This window comes from Poromitra crassiceps (assembly GCF_964638095.1).
Source record: "Poromitra crassiceps genome assembly, chromosome: 4".
NCBI lineage: Eukaryota > Metazoa > Chordata > Actinopteri > Beryciformes > Melamphaidae > Poromitra > Poromitra crassiceps.
In genome coordinates, this window is record NC_139626.1 from 283,988 (window position 1) to 305,335 (window position 21,348).

A 21,348-nucleotide genomic window follows, 5' to 3' on the forward strand; every position below is an offset into this window, starting at 1 on the left:
TACTATTGTAAAATAATAGTAGGCCTATTATCATGAAAAAGTTTTTTTTTTTTTACCCTCTCTGGCGCCCCTAACGGCTCAAGCGCCCCTAGCATTTGCCTAGTTCGCCTAATGGACGGCACGCCACTGTCCCCCAGACGGGTTAATGTGACGTCACGCGGGTCCTTAAGCATACTGCGCGCAGTCTCTCTCACACAAGCTACCTGCGCCATTTTGTCTATAGCCACAAAATTAACACTTCTAGCTGGAGTGACGCCAACTGTACGTGATCCAGCAACTGCGGAGGTGCATTCGGTAAGTCTAGGCATTTTGAGATGTCCTCTTCAGCGTAGCAACCGTTAAGTTAGCGATAGCTCGTTGCTAACGTTAGTTGTGGACACAACCTAGCGTGCTGGTCCACAGACGCTAATCTGATTGGCCTGGGGCGGGCTCTCCCTCAGCGGCCAATGGGAACTGTTCGTTCTGAATATATTATAGAAACAGACCATTCTTGGTCTTGGACGCGACGAGATGAGGAAGTGACAACTCCGTCAGAACAAACGGGGTTGCTATATTTTCGACAAATTAATCCAGAATCATGTTTTATGGACCAGAGACACACGTTTTTAAGAGGTTACAGCTGCACAAATTGGGACCTTTAAATATTCGCAGATAAACAAATAAAAGTGAATAATCTGAGAGGTTATGTGTAAATCGTCCCAGCTGATTCCCAGGCTTTGTACTTTGTACAACAAAAGGATTGAGACTCAGATGTATTTGATATAAGGGTTTACTTTGACTCGGTGTCTTCCTCCCTTTCTCTTCAGTTGACAATAAATCAGTGAAAAGAGTGAAAAGATAACATTATATAATGTCATCTCTGTTGGCGTTATCCGCAAAAAAACACATCTGTTTTGAAGAATGCAGAATAGTAAGCTTACTATCTCTCTGCCTGGCCCCGTTCATTTTTGAAACTCTCCAATGGGATTTTGAACAAGATTCAAGGATCCATCAGTCACATAGCTTCCTCGACACGTAGCCTTACAGTAGGGGTGTCACGGTACATGTATTCGTCCCGTGAATACATGTACCGGACAAGCATGTTTACCAACCGTTTGAACATTTAAATTGAAAGTAGTCGGCCGAAAACAACGAGAGTTTGACAGCATTTATTTGACAACACGCAAATTTAAACCTGGCGCCTTCCCGAAGTGGTACGCAGAAGTAAATGTTGCTTACATGGTGATGTCACGGTGATTTGGTCTATAGCACAGAGGTTTGCAAAGTGGGAGGCGGGCCTCCCCAGGGTGGCTCATTGAATGGAAGTGAAAAATATTGCCGTACGTTTTTACATTAGTTATCAAAAGGAGATCTCCTTTGGTTAAACAGATAGTTCAGAGACAGACAAACAGTAGTTTGGGAGGAATTTTAGAGTCAGAAACAAATAAATGCCTTCAGACAGACCTTTCTTATGCATTTGTTTTAGTCTGAGGTATTCCAAACAGCAATATCAGGCTATCTTGGCTCAATTGTTGAGTGTCTCTGGGGTAAAATAAAATAATAATAGGTACTGTCCAGTAATTAACTAAGCAAGTAAACTGGGGGGGGGGGGGCACAGTCTCAGACTTTGAAACCCCCCATATATATATATCAGAGGAGGTTTTTCCAGTGAGGCATAGGAGGATGGTCCTCCTCTATTAGATTGGGGATTTTATATAAAAAAAATATATATTAAAAAAATATATTTTTTATTTTTATTTTTATATTTTTCATTTTTCATATTTTTTTTTATAATAAAATATCAATCAAATGTGTTTTTTCTTATGTGCAGACGCTCATTTTTTCATTCATTATATAGCTCCATGCAGACGAGTCACTCTGGCCCTGGTCCCAGCATGGGGGAGGGGATTAAAAAACACCCGCCCTGTGGGCTTGATTTATTTGGTAATTTATCTAATGAAAAAATAAGATTGGTTGAAAAAGACTTGCAATTCACAGAAAACAGTGAGAGTGATGTGTTTTCCAACGAATCAGATTGAGGAGGAGGGGAGCTCTCCCTTAGCCCGTGAAACCAGGTGAAACCCTAATTGGTTGTTGTTTGATAGATAGATTGCTTGACATTGATTGACATTCTGTATTGTCCAATGCTGATGAATACGTCTGAAAATCGGCAACGTTGTTCCACTGCCTGGTCTGTCGTCTCTCACGCTGAATCAAGGAGGTGAAATCCACTGCTTGACCTGACAGGAAGGATTTACTGAGACAGTAGCAGCATATCATATTTCCCTCTTATTTTTATTTACTTTTTTATCAATCAGTAAGTGTTCACAAGCCAGACAGTCGTTGATATTGGATTACCACCAAAACGAGTTTCGAGTTGCGGGGAGACGAGCTGCGCGATACGGGCTTTTTGCAATGTCAGAAAACTGGAATATTTGCAACGTCTCGACTGCAGCGTTTCCCCTACAGACAGCACGGATATTCAAGTAAGTCAATTGATTTCAAGTTATCCGAACCTTCTATTAAATTCGGCGTGGAAATGGTTCACCGAGCAGCGCTATTTTTGTCGTATTGAAGTTTCATCCTGTAATTTCTTATACTAAAACCCGCAAACTTTAGATTCACACATTTTTTAACTGAATTTGGCCTGTAAATCGATAGCTGACAGCGGGCTCAATTTTAAAGCTTGAGTGGTGATCTTTATATCATATGAAAGTAGAAGAAATAAGGAATCGATTGGGATGAAGCATGTCAACCTAGGATGTCGGGAAGGGGGGGTAAATAACGCTCCAAAGTTGATAACTAAATGAGTAGTGCAGCACTGTTCACAGGAAGACACACTCTCGTTCCAGATGCAATTAAGTGTAATTTAACGCTATTTGACAACAGTTTCGGCCATAGACTTTGTCAAGTATCATACAAACAGTGCAAGACAGCCATTATAAAGACAGGTTAGCTGATTGAATGGACAACACCTGTCTTGTGAAAGCACACCTGAGTGTGAGACATCATAGGATGAATCAAAACATTGATGTCACAGGTAGGCTGTATACCATAATATATCATGAATCTATGTGAATAAATAGATTTATATAAATAGTAATCACAGCCTAATGCATAGAGATAAATCCTGAAACCTTCTCGCAACAGTTCTAGCCTAAGCCAGTGGTTTTCAAAGTGGGGTCCCCAGCAAAAAGGGGGGATAATCTATTTTCACTATAATTCCATGCCATCCATAAGTAACACAATCTAAGATAGTGTAGAAGTGAGTAACTAGGCTAATTATAACCATAACAGCACAAATAATTGACAAAAATCTCGAAATAAATATACAGTATTTACTCTGAGAAATGAAATAATGAGAAAAGGAACAATTATTGATGGTTAAAACTGAATAATGACATCACAACAGTCTAATCCTAATGCTAATTTAAAATGAGATTTGGGCGTTTTGGGCAAAAACTGCTTGTGGGTGAGAGTATCAGCAGCAGAGCACACGTCATATTTTCCCTGGGACCGCCTCAGGTGCCAGGTGCTGTTCCGTCCTGTAGTCCTCTCACTGGGTGCTAATGCAATGCTCCTCACTGGGTGGAAAGCTAAGAGGCTTGACAGCATGGGAAACATGGCAAATACACTCTCTGTCGCTCGATTCAACCCTTTGGAGTCGCTCTGTTTAAATCGCTCGACACCTGGGGGCTATAACGTTACGCAATGTCATGATATTTGTCCACTACGAGCCACCGTAGTTGTTTACAAGCTAAGCCTATCAGCGTGCTCCTAACGCAAGCTCTATACCGGTAGTACAGACTTCACTTCATGTCAGCTGTCAATGCGGTTTGTTCCAAGCCAGTGTGATCCTTGACTCACTCTCACACGGCAGCCAATCAGCGTTGAACAGCGAGCGACTGATGCCAGTGAAATTTCGCTCGAGTTGAGATATTTCATCTCGGGTGACGAGCGAATTTTCGCCCTATCGCTCTCTCTCTGTCGCTCGGACGCCCAGCGATTTTTCTCCCGGGCGAATATACGCTCAATCGCTCGTTTGCATTGACTTTGTATGTAAACTCGATGCCAGCGAAAAACGTTAATAGGTTGGTGTGAACGCAGCTTCAGCGTTGTTTTGAATGCAAGCTGCTACAATGTGTAAGATTGTTTATGATGTACATGCAAGCCCAGTGAATGTTTGGCTTTCTCCTTTCTGTTCTTTTTTCCTAACTAGAATAGTTCTCACTATTTGCTGACTGTCCTATTGATAGTGGACAGACTGGACACTTTACCATTAATAGTAGACATTGTATCCCCCCCTTTTTTTTAAGAATAATAATGTTTCCTGTAGGAAATTCCTTATTCAAGCTTGTGGTCAGGGTCTAATTGCGTGTGTGTGTGTGTGTGTGTGTGTGTGTGTGTGTGTGTGGTGTTGGGAAATTAGTGCTTCATAATTGTGCTGATGGATTTTTTTTTTTTTTTGCCGGACTTGCTGACGGCCAGATTTAAATTTGTCGGACTTTGATTGATTTGACGTGTGTGTGTGTGTGGGGTGTGGGGGTGTTAGTGTTTTATAGCCAAGGCAGCTATAAAGCTTGGCTATAAAACACTGGGAAATGCTGAGCAATTAGGTTGACACTGATTAGTTGAATTTCAGAGAAGGCAGCGAAAGAAGACCTACTTAGATTAAATAAATACCATCATTATTATTTCAGGTTTACCTTGCCATAGGCATACTGTACCAGTTCTCCTTTGTTTCAAACATATTGAGGGCTGGAGCCAGAGGTTGGGTTAGACTTTCTCATTGTCTGTTTGTCCATCCCCTGTTTATTTTTTTGGTCTTTTTCACCATTATTTGACAGGACAGTAGGTAGACAGTGAAGATATATATATATTTTTTACATCATAATTACCACTTATACTGTACACGTGTTGTTGTTTTTTAACACAGGTAAACAGCGTGTGGTAAACGCCATTGACACATTCACATTGCCTCCCAACACGTTATGGCTGCTCCCCCGGAGCGGGCAGATGAACTCACTTTGGCTGGACACTAAACCAGTAGATTGACGCAACATTGTATATAATACATAAACTGTGGCAAAGCCACAATATGCTCAATGTAATCAATGTAACGTTATAGAAATTCACGGCTGTGAAGAACAGACCCACACTCATGTAATCTGTCAGACGTATGCGGGATCCGACAGAAATAGACCAGGTGCGTAATTTTCCCATACCGCATGTATCGGCCATCAATTAACATGGGCGAGACTCGATCCGGCGGTTTTGCCGGATCCGCAACGCAGCCGCAATGCATCTCGTGTACATTGCCTGTAAGCCTTTGTGGTACATGCTACCAGGTGAGGCACCGGGGCATCCGACTCGTCGTTTGTAATTTGGACGACAGAGTCGTAAACATTCCGTCATTTGACATTTTAAAATGATAATGAGACTATTTAATATAATTTTATTAACAAAAACATTGGCCACAATAACATTTAATATACAGAAGAACAAATTTAGATTACAGTAAAACGTCTATTAATAGCCCCGGCGTTTAATTGCTTCAATCACAGCCAGCGTATATTTGGGACATATATATATATTTGGGACTATATGGGACGGCCGTTTGATTCTTTTCGCACAAAATTCTTGCTCAGCAAAGATTGATCATAGTTTAAAAAAAAAAAAAAAATCTGTTTGTGACGGAAAATATTTGGTTAATGCAATCTCTTCCTGGAACAATGCTCATTTGCCTTCCCCTTCCTCTGCTGTCTAAACCTTTTGAAATGTCATCCTGTCTAGCTGGTCAGGCCAGGTGTGGTCCAGGCTGACATGTCATCCTGTCTAGCTGGTCAGGCCAGGTGTGGTCCAGGCTGACATGTCATCCTGTCTAGCTGGTCAGGCCAGGTGTGGTCCAGGCTGACATGTCATCCTGTCTAGCTGGTCAGGCCAGGTGTGGTCCAGGCTGACATGTCATCCTGTCTAGCTGGTCAGGCCAGGTGTGGTCCAGGCTGACATGTCATCCTGTCTAGCTGGTCAGGCCAGGTGTGGTCCAGGCTGAAATGTCACCCTGTGTAGCTGGTCAGGCCAGGTGTGGTCCAGGCTGAAATGTCATCCTGTCTAGCTGGTCAGGCCAGGTGTGGTCCAGGCTGAAATGTTGTCTGACGCGTTGCTTAGTGCTTACTTACCCTTTGTGTGCTTTTGTGTCTGCAGTTGGAGGGCAGGGTGGAGGAGCTGCTGAAAGAGCTGAGAGAGTCGCGGGACAAACTAGTTCACCAGGACCAGTCAGCCAAGGGTGCCATCCAGCAGATTCAGAAGGAGATGGCCTACCGCCTGGAGCAGGTATAACTAGGGCCTTGACTGTCAGGTCACTATAGTTTTACCCCAGCTTGGCCCTCATTTGTATAGCCTGTGCTGGGCTTTAGATGTTGCTGTAGTACATGTACAGAACTGTACTGTATGTTGGTAGCCCAAGGCGGTGGTATGTTCATGTTTCCTTACACATTGGACACATTTAATTTTCAACTGTTGTTGTCGTGTTGTTGATAGATTCAGGTCAAAATCCTGACATTTTTGTGTCAAGTATTTGAATTTGTCATATATGATCATTTTATGCATAGTGGCTGCTCTCCCCAGGTTGAAATCCCAGTTCTAGATTCAAATTTCCCTCTTCTTCCTATTGACAGAACCGTTATCCACTGAGACGTGTCTCCAAAAGTTCGAGACCAAACAACCCCCCCGCACCTTCCCCCGCCAACGCTCCTTTGTTAGACCCACGTGGGCTCTCAGCCAATAAGCAGTGTGCACAGTGCAGCATTTGTTGAACAAATATGGCAGCTTTGTCCCGCCCCCTGGGCGTCTGGGTTCTGTCTGTCTGTCTGTCTGTCTGTCTGTCTGTTGTCTCATGCAGAGAGAGCTGCCCTCTCGCTGTGCTGCGTGTTTGACTGTGTGACTTTATTTCTGCTTTAGAATGTAACGTTAACTGCTGTGAAGCAATCACAAAACCCCCCCTGCTCCCCTGCTGCCCCCCCCCCTGCTCTCCTGCTGCCCTCCCCCCCTGCTCCCCCCCCCTGCTCTCCTGCTGCCCGCTCCCCTGCTCCCCCCCCCTGCTCTCCTGCTGCCCGCTCCCCTGCTCCCCCTCCCCCTGCTCCCCTGCCCCCCCCCCCCCCCCCTGCTCCCCTCCCCCCTGCTCACCTGCTCCCCTCCCCCCTGCTCTCCTGCTCCCCTCCCCCCTGCTCTCCTGCTCCCCCCCCCCTGCTCTCCTGCTACCCTCCCCCCTGCTGCCCGCTCCCCTGGTGCCCTCCCCGCCGGCCGGCCCTCCTTTTCAGTCAGAACCTGCTCCCCCCCATCGACTTATAAAGATGGACGCCATTCCATGGTTCCATTAGTGAAGCCGCTGCATGTTAGATCACCGCCCTGACGGCTGAATCCAGTATTAGGTCACAAGGCCCGCCTCCCCATGTTAGTGGATGGGAAAATTACAACCGAAATAATCACAGTATACGTCAGATAATTTTTTTCCAAAGGTGGTTTGTATCATTTTAGATAGTCATTATCATGCTAATGCCTGTGCAAGTGGTCATTTTTCTGATCAGTTTGTTTTTAAGTAGTTATTTGACATATAAAAAGGGATAAAAATGGATGATTGACAGCTGTGGCAGCCAGTCTCAAGCCGTCATTGGCTGGACAGGCTCTTCACAGTATAGAACTAGCGTTGGTTTGACATAGACAGGATACAGTGCTGCTTTGTGCTTTCATCATGTAACGCTGCCTGGAGGTCTGGGTGGCTCTGTGTGGACCCGGGACAGAGGCTCTTAGCACGGGTAGTGGCTCCCTGGAGGTCGGGGTGGCTGTGCTGGCTACCAGACATATCAATGGACCGCAATAAAAAGAACATTGTTTTGAGAAAGGCACGCGAGGAATTAACGTTGGTTGGGGACTGAAGTAAGTTCAGAAAATATGTGTTTTAGTAGTTACTCCAGCTACGTTAGCAATAGCGTTAGCCACTTTCGCTAGTCGGCTGTTTTTCATTATTTATCGGCTTAATATTACTATAACTTAACAACCGATAACGATAGCTGGAATAACACAATAATATACACATATTTTCAGAACTTACCAGGTTGTCCAACTGCCAGGAAATGTGTTTTATAAGATGGGGCCTAGTACGCAAGCACCAGCCATGAGCTAATCGCTAACCCGTTAGCGTCACATAAACAGAGGTTTTATTTCTGGTATTAAAGCAACAAACATTTTTATATGGATATCTCAGAGAAATGCTTTGACTGTGGGGCTGTTCCTTCTTCACAAGCTCCTTTCTTAGCTGTTGTAAGGATATCCGGTAGTTAACAGAGACGAGACTAGGCAGCTAGGCTAACGTTACCACTGAGCTATATTAAATGGAACGTTACAGCAGGCTGCCCTACCCACACTATACCAGTAAACAACGTAGCGTAAAGCGTCAAGGTTAGATTTGTAAAACCAACATTTGCTCCAAAAGGAATTAAATCATAAAGTTAATCAAAATGCCACGGAAACATTGGCTAGCTTAATCAACACAGCAGTGGATCGGATAATTTCCCCAGTGAGGCCGAGAGGAGCCTCCACTTCCGGTCCGGGCTGAGAGCACAGCAGCCCGGAGGAGAAATCTCCGACAACCAAAATCAGATTTTCGTACAGGTGTCATTTTGATAAACTGATCTCATAGTGGGACTCTTCCTGGTTACTTTTGGCGAGACACAAAATATTACAACTTAAAGTGTTATATTTACAGAGCTAGACTGTGTATAAATACACAACGCACTGTGCGCATTCTAGAAACAGCAGCTCTACATAAGAAAGTTCAGAGGGGCGGGGAGCTCTCAGAGGTTGTAAATCAACGGAGCTACTGCGCAGAATCTGGTTCACTGATCTGGCAGGATTTTGGCTTCAATAGACCATACAGGGAGGAGATAGGGACACTCTCTCCATTCATATTATATCTCAATGCTCCCCCCCCCCCCCTAAATTGACAAAGTGGGTGGAGTTAGGCTCAGAAAGGTGGAGAAGTTGCCCTTTCCAGTCTCTGAATTTGGTAGAAAATCATATTCCTATATTGATGGAATGCAAACTGAATTTCAGTTCCAGGCCAGGATCCTCCTGAACTTTGTTTGCTTACATGATTTCACAGTTGATCCAATAAAACATGAGATTGCAAGCATGCAATCAAGTTGAGAAACATTGAAGATCGGAGATGTTTGGCAGCAGCTTTTGTGAAGATGATGAAATGATTCTGAACTTGGGGAATACAATACACCTTGTTTAAAATATCACTGTCAAGTGTTATCCCATTCATTTGAATATATTCTTAATTCAAGTATAAGGCTGCCACTTTTTTAGGCCCCACTACAAACTAAATTGAAATGGTTGTGTGAGAGTAAAATGATTGATTGACTGCTTATTGATTGGTTGTTGATCATTGTTGACTCTGTTTAATTATGATCTATAGCTGACACTCATAGCTGACATCTCACGAGCAACTCATTTATTGATGGATCAACAAGGCATTTCATTTATTTTGCCATTACAGTTGAAACAATATACATTTCTCTTATATTTGCAGCTGCAGTATACTGTATGTATATTTATATGTATACAGCATATGTAGTCAGAATCATTGGCTCACAAATACGTTTGCATTGTATTCATCTGGGGCCGGTTGCACCAACTGGTCTTACACTGGTCTTAAGCTAAGTTGGTCGTAACTTTACGACCTAACAGCTACGCCGATTGCACCAAGACGGCTTAAGCCTTATTTTCACTATGCCCAGGCGTAACTCCTATGCCTGGTCAGGAGGAGGCGTAGAGCCTGCCTGTAACAGAGATCTCCGCGGAGACCTTTTTGACTCCTTACCGTCATCGTCGTAACACAGCCAGTTCTCCGTCTTTTGAAGCACGATGTTAAGATTATAACTAACTAGTTGTGTGGCTTAGCCTTCCCAAATGTTGCTGTTAATTCTTTTAGAATTTAATACATAGAATTGGGAACGTTACATTCAATTTCATTCAGACTGTCTGTCTGGCTCAATCGCCGCCATTTTTCCCCCGGAGCGAGGGAGGGTGGGAGGAGTGTAGTGTAGTGATGCACATACAGTAGTGGCCACTGTAAAAAAACAAAGCAAGTTATTTTCACGGGGGTCAGTGAAATAGCAGGGCGCGAGGCACATTTGTGGGCCAATCAGAGCGCATTCCCCGACAATTCACATGAACGCGCATTGCTACGACTAGCGTAGTTAAGACCAGACGTAAGCCGTGTTGGTGCAACAGGCGTAAATCCACTCTAAAGACTGGTCTTAACTAAGACCGACGTAGGAGTTACGACCAGGCATAGTTAAGACCACTTGGTGCAACCGGCCCCTGGTGATAAGAAATACTTTTTGACTACGCAGCTAAAATAAGATATGCACAGCGGTCTGTACCTTAGAAGAAGTTTTTCTCGAAGCTAGGAGCAGAACGTTCAAGGTCTTTGCACACTCAACTCTTGTTATTGCAGATCTAATCACTTGTTCGCTGAATAGTGGAGACAAGCACATTTTTCCACTGGTAGTTTGTAGTTTGCACAGCAGGCTGAAAACATGGAGGATACCACACTCCTTACAGTTTTGTCACACTTCACAATTTTCAATTTCACTGTTCAATGAGCTTTAGAAAGTCGATTTAGCAGTCGGCCATCCACCCCCCCCCCCCCCCAACCCCCCGTTAGGCCTGCCTTAATATATTGTATTAAGCAACTAAGCTTGTATTGTACCCTTGTGTTACGATTGTGACCCAGCCGGAATCAGCTGTTCCTCCCGAGGTTTGAAACAAGTGGTCATATGATGGTAGGACAACTCGATAGGCCCCGAGGCAACTCTTTTGTGAATAGACACAGCAGACACAGAGTGACACGCACCACCTCTCTGATACTCAGTCATGAAGTCTCACACTCTGCCCAAACACCAGCGTGAACACCAGAGGGAACAGAACAGTGCAGGCTCAGCACTGGAACACGCAGGTGTTATCTGATAGAGCCATGGCACAAGAGCATCTCGTTGCCATGAGGAATGATCACACACAGATGTGAAGAGCAATGGGGGAAACCAGTGAATGAGCTATCAATGAAGCAGGTGTGCAGGTCCATTATTACCTCTGTCCAGAGTGCTGGGCTGAGCTTACCATACTGTAGATGTAGATGGGCAGAGTATATTCAGCCAGTGAAAAAGTGAACTCTGTCTACAATGTTCTTCTACTGTACTAATAGGCACTCGACAAATGCATAATTTCTTTTATAGATCATTAGGGCAACATTTTTATGTTTTTGTTCGGCACAAAAAAATACTTGGCAGTAAATGCGCCTCAAATCCTACTCTTAACCTTAAGCTGACTGGTCTATTACCGGACAGTAGCAGTGAGACATCCCCACGCTCCACTTAACTCATTGAGTGCCAGCCACTTTTGGAGAACGGACGCTCCCAGTGCCAGAGTTTCAGAGCGTTTTCAGTGATTTCTCGAGGCCCACAGAATATTGTGTGATATTACTATGTAAACACCGAACACGCACAAAGAACGATGAGACTCTATTGTATCAGCAGCAAAAAAAAGTTTATTGATATAATTTTCCGTTCTTTAGTTATCAGCCGGAGAAGATAGGTCAAAAACAGCAAAAAAAAAGGCGTTTCCATCTAGGAGCTGAGATATTGAGCCTTTTGTGAAATGAAGCATTTCAAGCAAATCACTGACTCTGAAACTAATATTTTCTGACCTGAAACATCTGAACAGTAATTTCCTTCAATAAACAGCACCCACACCCCCCTCAACTCCAAACTCCTCCTCCGTGGGAGTGTCTCTGGTGGCTCTGCTCGCTGTGCTGGCTGCTGCGTGTGTCAGGCGAGTCTCTGCCTCCTGCTATGGCAGGCTCTGCTGCCTCACGGATCCACGTTCAGATGGCGGCCGCTCGTCGGGGGAGTCTGGATGGGGCTCGCGTTCGTCTGCGTTTCTGGGGTTTCGGTTGTGAGCTGGGATGAAGCTGCGTCCGATTATAGGCTTTCTGCTGCGCGTTTCAAAGTGCGCTGCACCCAGTCTATTTTCGGAGCACTCAGCCTTGTGCGCCGGCTCCCAGCGCGACACTGTATAAGCCAAACCATTGGCTTTGGTTTTATTTTCTGGCGGCTAATCGTGTGGAGAAGCTATGCAGCAGAGACAGAGACATTTGTGGGAGCGGATTGACTGCTGTTCGCAGCTAACGTTGGCTCCAGGCAGCCAGAGCAATCTGTGCCGGTCTGGCTCATGCATCGGTTTCTCTTTGATCACAGGGCTTTTTCTGCTTTTTTTTCCTCAACTTTCTCTAATCTGGAGAGCACTGTCGCCACCTAATGGGTCGGTAAAATAGGTTATACACATTCAACATGCCCCAAAATTTTACAGGAGATGGATCTGGCTTTGATCCACGTCCCACCGTCAAAAAACGCAATTGACGACTTTAGTCGTCATTGGCACTCAACGTTACTATCCGAATTGACGACTAAAGTCGTCATTGGCACTCAATGAGTTAATCCACAGTATAAGTATTGAGCAGGTTTCACAATAACAATACAAATGACATTTTTGGTATCAATACATATATTTCTGTCTCTTACCAAAACAGCTGCATCTGCCTAAGTACTGGCCATGTTTGCAGTCATGGCTACTGATGATTTACTGGCTGCTAAGCCTCGTGTCAGTGGGCAGTGTAAGTGGATGGACTTATCGGAATGGTTAAAATCGTCAGAACTAAAAAAAAGAAAATCCAATATAGACCATGCGATGTTAAGTATTTGGAAGAAATTCTAAAGATTTCCCATTTTTGCTGTTGCACACTCACTCCAAGGCGCTGTCTCATGCTAGAAGCCTGCTCCCCACCTTGTATCTCAGTGCTCAAGCATTCACAAATCCATTAGCCATGCCTGAGTAGCACAGCACCTTTTACTCCACAACCACACAGGAAACATCGCTATGGAACGGAACGTTGCCCGATGCATCACCACCATATTATATACCTCATTGGACGGCAGTGAGGAGAAAGCTATATGCAAAACAGACACTTTAATTAAGCTAAAGCCTTACTAGATGAGAAGGCCTCGATCCTACAAACTCTTAGTTAACAGCTAAGCGCCCTAACCAGCGAGCATTCATCTATCTTCCGCCGCCACGGGCGGTTAATGTAAGTCCCGGCAGACGCCTAGTCTGCGTTTTTAGATTTGCAATCTAACGTGTTAACACCCCAAGACTTGATAAGGAGAGGGCTTAAACCTCTGTCTATGGGGCTACAATCCACCGCTTTACTCGGCCACCTTACCTGTGGCAATCACCCGCTGATTTTTCTCAACCAACCACAAAGACATTGGTACCCTATATCTAGTATTCGGTGCCTGAGCCGGAATAGTCGGCACCGCCCTAAGCCTTTTAATCCGAGCAGAACTAAGCCAACCCGGAGCTCTTCTAGGAGACGATCAAATCTACAACGTCATTGTTACTGCACACGCTTTTGTAATAATCTTTTTTATAGTAATACCACTTATAATCGGAGGGTTCGGAAATTGACTCATCCCCCTTATGATTGGGGCCCCTGACATGGCCTTCCCCCGAATAAATAACATAAGCTTCTGACTTCTCCCACCCTCCTTTCTCCTTCTCTTATCCTCTTCAGGGGTAGAAGCCGGGGCAGGGACAGGATGAACCGTGTATCCCCCTCATGGGGGATACACGTGGTTACGTAGATACACATGGGTTTAAATGGAACGCAGCATAAATGTTTATTAGCACTTCTGTCTCATTTGTGTCTCATTAAATCATTGTACACACAATACTGTCTAACTCATATCTGGAGACATGTTGCAGAATGGGTCAGGTCCCATTGGTGGACAGATCTCTCTCACCCAGTGCAAGTGCAATGGCAAAATCTAGCACTCAAAATCTCCCTTTTTTTCATTTTTATTATGCCTCCGCCGGCGAAGCCAGGCCGAAGGCATTATGGATCCGGGTTGTCCGTCCGTACGTACGTACGTACGGCCGGCCGTCCGTCCGTCCGTACGGATGTTTGTTAACGCCATATCTGAGGAACGCCTTGATGGAATTTCATCAGATTCGCCTTAAACATTCACTTAGGCCCAAGGATGATCTGATTAGATTTTGGTGGTCCAAGGTCAAAGTTCAAGGTCACTGTGACCTCTCGAATGCCATTTTCAAGCTTGTTAACGCGATATCTGAGGAACGCCTTGATGGAATTTCATCAGATTCGCCTTAAACATTCACTTAGGCCCAAGGATGATCTGATTAGATTTTGGTGGTCCAAGGTCAAAGGTCAAGGTCACTGTGACCTCTCGAACGCCATTTTCAAGCTTGTTAACGCGATATCTGAGGAACGCCTTGATGGAATTTCATCAGATTCGCCTTAAACATTCACTTAGGCCCAAGGATGATCTGATTAGATTTTGGTGGTCCAAGGTCAAAGGTCAAGGTCACTGTGACCTCTCGAACGCCATTTTCAAGCTTGTTAACGCGATATCTGAGGAACAACTTGACGAAATTTCATCAGATTCGCCTTAAACATTCACTTAGGCCCAAGGATGATCTGATTAGATTTTGATGGTCAAAGGTCAAGGTCACTGTGACCTCTCGAACGCCATTTTCAAGCTTGTTAACGCGATATCTGAGGAACAACTTGACAAAATTTCATCAGATTCGCCTTAAACATTCACTTAGGCCCAAGGATGATCTGATTAGATTTTGGTGGTCCAAGGTCAAAGGTCAAGCTCACTGACCTCTCGAACGCCATTTTCAAGCTTGTTAACGCGATATCTGAGGAACAACTTGACAAAATTTCATCAGATTCGCCTTAAACATTCACTTAGGCCCAAGGATGATCTGATTAGATTTTGGTGGTCCAAGGTCAAAGGTCAAGGTCACTGTGACCTCTCGAACGCCATTTTCAAGCTTGTTAACGCGATATCTGAGGAACAACTTGACAAAATTTCATCAGATTCGCCTTAAACATTCACTTAGGCCCAAGGATGATCTGATTAGATTTTGGTGGTCCAAGGTCAAAGGTCAAGGTCACTGTGACCTCTCGAACGCCATTTTCAAGCTTGTTAACGCCATATCTGAGGAACAACTTGACAAAATTTCATCAGATTCCCCTTAAACATTCACTTAGGCCCAAGGATGATCTGATTACATTTTGGTGGTCAAAGGTCAAAGGTCAAGGTGAGCTCTCGAACGCCATTTTCAAGCTTGTTAACGCGATATCTCAGGAATGCCTTGACGGAATTTAATCAAACTTGTCTCAAACATCGACTTGGACTCAAGGATGAACTGATTACATTTTGGTGGTCAAAGTTCAAGCTCACTGTGACCTCTCACACACCCAATTTCCAAGCTCTGTAACGCAACATCACAGGAGCGCCTTGACGGAATCTCTTCCAATTTGCCTCAAATGGCGATTTGGACTCCAGAATTAACTAATGCGGAGGCATAAGTCCGCGTTGCGGTCGTTCTAGTCTTTCTTTCTTTGTCTTTTTTTAGGCAAATGTTTTTGGACAAATACAATCTACCAAATGGACCGTACTTGACTAGAAAGTAGGGATGCACCGATATGAAAATGTTGGCCGATACGATAACCAATATTAACATTGCTGTTATGGCCAATAACCGATAGTTACAGATGTCGATATGATCTCTATAAACACACACACACACACACATATATTTCTACGATAATAAAATGTGTACATAGTGAAAAACACATGTAAACACTGAATTTGCAAAAGTAATACATTTCCTTATTTCCAAAACATTTGTAAAAGCCCATAAATGATAGATTTACCACATTGTTTCCTCTCAATGTGAACATTTTGGCTGATACCGATAACAAACAGATATTAACATTGCAGCATCGGACTGATGCCAATGTGTTAAAAAATGACTATCATCGGCTGATACCGCTATGATATAATGATATATCGTGCACCCCTACTAGAAAACTTGAATAATACACCAACAAACTATAATCGGTTATTTTCTATACATTCTGGAACATGGTGCAAATGGTGTTAGCATTCTCCATCCACATACTGTTTAACATTAGCATTTGAGCTAACACTATTGTAACAAACATTACCAACGTGATTAATAAGGCATATTTGGGTGATGTACCCCCAGCCTGCCAGCTTTCAAACCATGTCAGGCTAATTTGAATTCAATCTAGCTAAAAGCAAAGAAACGTGCAGTGCATTGTTTGGAGGGTGGTAGGAAGTGAAATGCTTCTGCATTTTCTTTTCAAAATCACCTGCCAAATCCCACTTTAACCCCTATGCACGCAAATATATCTGATTACTAAGGGGCATGTTGGCAATCTGGCTTTTGGATATTTTGCCTACATTTTTTGTGTGTGGATGGATTATTAATTCTCCGTATGCCCAAATTCACATGCTCTGTTAATTAAATAAAAAAAATACATAGGGAGATACATCCTGTTAGTTGCGTGTGTTGATCAGAGTTGTGATTAAAGGGTTGGGTGGGCAGTGGGCACTGGAAGATTTTCAGATTTCAAAGTGGGCCACCGCCATGCTTCAATTTGGGATCCCCTGGTATAGGGTATTTGGGAGTGAGAATGCATCCTAAAGCCCTGATGCTATCATTTCAGATTGGGATAATGGAGCGTAGAGAGAGGGAGAGCCAGATTCTGGTCATGTCTGCTCAGATGACCACTACACGTTGTCCTCATTCGTACAGCCAGTGTTCAATCTCCTCTACTCTCCTTTTCCCCCGCCACTCTGCCCCCTCCCATCACCGTGCAGGAAAACCAGACGACACTGGAGTCATTCCAGGCTGAGTGTCGAGATGTTCTGCACAGACTTCTGCCCCATGTGCCTCTACCCAATGAGCAGGTATATTTGCTCTTCTAAGCGGTACCCTCATTACTCCTTCCCTCTGGTGCTGCTCTTGTCCCTGTTCCACTGATGTGTCTCTTCACCTTTCCTGTCTAACAGAACCATAAGGAATGGCTACACAGGTTTGAGGCGGCAGTAGCACAGTCCAGTTCCACCCCTGCATCAGGGGACTCTGAGGTAATTAAAGTGGAAACTTGATCGTTATTCCTCTGCTACTGAGATTTAGGGCGAAGGTAGACTCACCATGGATTTACCACACTACCATACTTTTCTCTTATCAGGGACTGGCTGCGAAGCTGAAGGAGTCAGAGGAAACCCAAAGGATTATGCAGAAAGACTGTGAGACATACAAGAAGGTTTTGGCAGAGACGGTGAGATGAGGTTTTTGTGTCAAGTTCATGGTTGTGTGGTGGTAATGTTTGTGGAACTAAGCTGTCATACCTGCCGTGTCCACAGGAGGGCATGCTGCAGCGCCTCCAGAGCAGTGTGGAGCAGGAGGCGTCTCGCTGGAAGGTGAAGCTGGACGTATCGCAGGGAGAGCTGAAAGAGGTATTGCATTCAGGTTAAGCTGCAAAACGACTCCCACACTGAATACCAAATCACTGTAGGTGTATAAATCATTGCATCTTGTGCCCTTTTCGTTGCATCATTCTTCTTTGTCCTAAATACTGGAACATGTCGCCTCCCAACTCAAAGCCCACCTCATGTCCAACGACCTGTTCCAACCATTTCAATCCATCCTCCTCGACCTCACTGCAGCTTTTGACACCATCAACCCGTCACCACATCATTATCCTCTACGGCCTTGAATCCTCCCTCAACATCACTGGTACTGCCCTCTCCTGGCTAAGGTCATACTGTATCTCACAAACAGACCACAGTTCATCAAAATCAACAACTGCACCGCTCCTCTGTCCCAAGACATCCCCCAGGGCTCGTGCTTGGTCAACACATCCACAACCGCTGACGGCCAAATTCCACTGAGTTCGCTCCGTCTGCGCTGCGGTACGGCTTCGGAGCCGATACGTTTCCACTCTAATCAATGTGTCAACTCCGACCTACTCCGCTGCGTTGCGTGTCTACTCCGTCCCAGCTCCGACGATTCGGAGCTCCGAAGCAGATACGCAAGGCTTCTATTTTTCACGGATGTCGGAGCAAAGCCGCAGCAAGTTGGGCGGAGCTAGGCCTGGAGTCAACAGGTCTAGAGGTGCTTACAGCATTCAATATCAAGCCAGAGGACAAACATGTATGAGGAAAAGTTAATCATTGAAGTGGAAAACCACAAAATAATATATGACACGACACATCCTTTTCACAAATTCAAAATTCATCTACCAGAGCCTCTACCAGAGGAGACTGTAAAATTCCACATAGGAGAAGTACTGTAGCTTTGGCCAGTCAGCCTTCTCCTACAGAGCAGCACATACCTGGAACACTATACCCGTAGAACTGAGAAACATCTTTCATCACAACGCTCTGAAGAAGGCTCTTTGCCGAAACGCGTAAGCGTTTTGTTTTTGTGTGATGTGAGCCAATAAATCAAGTGAAATGTGAGTATTTTGTCCTCCTTGACTTTGAAAACTGAGATGTGCTACCCTTTCAGCCTTTTTTGAACAGATTTTGGATTTTGGGTTTGGCACTCCACTGAGAAACCCATTGTTGAAGCGCAACCTTCTTTTTCTAAACAATCTTTCATCACATCTTTCAACTCCTTCTCCAACTCCATAAAACATTGTCTATTGAACAATCAAACATGCATCCATACTCCAGGATAGCATTTCTCGTTGTTTGTCATTGTTTGTCTGCTTTGTACGGCATGCGGTTTTGTCTGTGCTTTTGTCCGTGCTTTACAGTAAACCAGGGGCTGCATAATTGTGCTTATATGCTTTTGTCTGTTTTTATGTGCTTATGTGCTGTTGCTCTGGCATGTATTGTATAGAATATGCTAATGTAATCTTGCATTTTCTTTTTTATATGTGCTCATGCATGTTCTTTTTATATGCTATTAATGTGCTTGTGCTTTTCTTCTTTTATATGCTTTTGTCTACTTATGTCTTCTGTACTATTGCATGTGTTTGTTAATGTTTCACATATAACATCAACCTGCCAGGGACTGCAGATGAAAATTAGCCTGTATGGCTAAATCTGGCACATTTACATGATGGACTCACGTGCTCATGCTAATTAATGTGCATTGTCCCTTTTCTTAAATAAATAAACAAACAAACAAACAAGGACAACACCAAGCAAGTCCACCCCTCCTCTGCTTCTCCAGTTGGGAACAATGATCTTCTGCCTGTTTGTTGTTGTATTTATCCCACATACAAAGTGTCTCGCGCAATTTCACCGCGAGAACTTGTCGGTCTCGTCACTCCAGCTGTCTGGCGGAGCGGAGCCGTGACGTGACGTGCTCTGCACGCAGCCGTTGAGTGTTGGCGGAGCACGGAGCAAAACCGGAGCACAGCCGCAACGCAACGCAAATGCACTCAGTGGAATCCCGGCGTGAGTCTTCTTCGACAGAATCCTCTCCTTCAAACACCACGTAAAACAAATCAACAGAACTGCCTTTTTCCACCTAAAAAAACATAGCTGGCTAGTCTCCGCCCATCACTCTCCTCCTCTGCTGCCGAAACGCTGATCCATGGTCTCATCACATTCACAATTGACTACTGCAACAGCATTCTTTATGTCCAAAATAAACTCCAGTACCTCCAGAACTCACTGCCGCTATGATGCCAAGTCTGTCTCCACCACACTCAGGACCAAGCGCCGGACCTTGGATGCCCAGAGAATTCTACGTAGTTGCCCCCTCTCTCTGGAACTCCCCAAACACACGGGGGGCATGGTGGTGCAGTGGTAGCGCTGTCGCCTCACAGCAAGAAGGTCCTGTGTTCGATTCCCGCCTGGGACGCTGTGGGCGCTGAGGGTGTGTCTCCATCCCCGAGTCCTCAGTGCCTACTGCCCAGATGGGCTCTTCAAAAGGGCCTTTCTGTGCGGAGTTTGCATGTTCTCCCCGTGCTCCCCTGGGGTTTCCTCCGGATAGGAACCCCCCGCTAAAAACATGCACAAAAAACACTGAGACTGCACACAGCCGTCCATGTTCAAATCACTAATCAAAACTCACCTTTTCAGAACTGCTTTTAGTGTGATTGTTGCATGTTGTGTTTTTAGTGTGTATGTTATTTCCTATGATAGATATATGTAAATATGTTATATGTAAAGTGTCTTGAGTACCCTGAAAAGTGCTCTATAAATAAAATGTATTATTATTATCCTAGATGAACCTGAAAGTTACAGCACTGGAGCAGGAGATTGAGAGACTAAGTGATGGAGCAGACTTGGAAAACGTCAGTGAAACGCACTTCTTCTAAGACTTACACTCTCATATCTTGATTTAGAATAATAATAGTTATTAATTTTATCATTGCAGCTATTTATTTTTTTAATTGGAACATGTGTACATCTCATAAGTGTGCATCTCTGAATCTCTGTTGTGCTCCATAGTTGAGAAGAGACAAGCAGCACTTGGAGTCTGAGTTGGAGAGGGCAGAGCATGAGAGCGCCACCTATGTGACGGAGGTCAGAGAGGTGAGCAGAAACAGGGCGTCCTCACTGTGTTACTCATGATCCCCGGTCATGTCATACTGTTCATCTTACTGTGGCATAGGGACGAGCTCTGTTGGGTGGGTGTCTGTTATGTTTGTCATATGTGTTTCAATGGGTGGTTATGACATGCTCTACAATACATTGTTTAATTGGGGCATATGTAGTTCACACAACAATGAATATTTCACTATTGTTGAATTGATGGTGCACATGCATCTCTAGTTATGGTTTTGCGTTGTCCGTCCGATGTTCGTGAATGCGATATCTCAGGAACGCCTTGACGGAATTTCTTCCAATTTGGCTCAAACGTCAACTTGGACTGAAGGATGAACTGATTAGATTTTGGTTATCAAAGGTCAAGCTCACTGTGACCTCTCGAACACATTTTCAAGCTCATTAACGCAATATCTCTGCAACATTGTTTGTTGTTTATTAAACATCTTGAGGAATTTCATCAAATTTGCCTCAAACGTCCACTTGGACTCCAGGATGAACTGATTACATTTTGGTGGTCAAAGTTCAAGGTCACTGACCTAACGAACGCCATTTTCTCGCTCATTAACATGTTGCGGAATTTCTTCACATTTTGCTCAAACATCAAAGTCTGGACAGACATGGATGTCGACTGCTCACTTGTTGGTGGAGGCATATATGTGAGGTGCGGTCGTTCTAGTTACCACTGGGTCAGTACATCAAAGGACGTGTTTCAGCGACCGTTGCATATCTGTTCCATCTGTTGGTGCTGTGACCTTTGACCTCCTGATTGGTTGCCGGTAATCAGTGGTGGGTGCCTGAGGTAGGGTCAAGAAGACAGAGGTCCCAGTGAGGC

The 21,348-nt window shown here is 44.4% G+C and overlaps 1 protein-coding gene across 1 annotated transcript in view; it reads left to right on the top strand.

The window, feature by feature from the left end:
- The window catches only part of LOC310774953 (tudor domain-containing protein 1-like), a gene marked incomplete at both ends in the record, with an annotated part of 63,285 nt that extends 42,745 nt beyond the window's left edge, over positions 1 to 20,540 (top strand). The window contains 8 exons of the mRNA XM_083635043.1: positions 6,184 to 6,312; positions 6,657 to 6,747; positions 16,756 to 16,910; positions 17,013 to 17,090; positions 17,195 to 17,284; positions 17,370 to 17,462; positions 20,192 to 20,260; positions 20,418 to 20,540. Coding sequence (XP_083491169.1) covers positions 6,184 to 6,312; positions 6,657 to 6,747; positions 16,756 to 16,910; positions 17,013 to 17,090; positions 17,195 to 17,284; positions 17,370 to 17,462; positions 20,192 to 20,260; positions 20,418 to 20,540 — 828 coding nt within the window. The remainder of the gene's footprint in view (positions 1 to 6,183; positions 6,313 to 6,656; positions 6,748 to 16,755; positions 16,911 to 17,012; positions 17,091 to 17,194; positions 17,285 to 17,369; positions 17,463 to 20,191; positions 20,261 to 20,417) is intronic.
- Between the last annotated feature and the right edge of the window lie 808 nt (positions 20,541 to 21,348).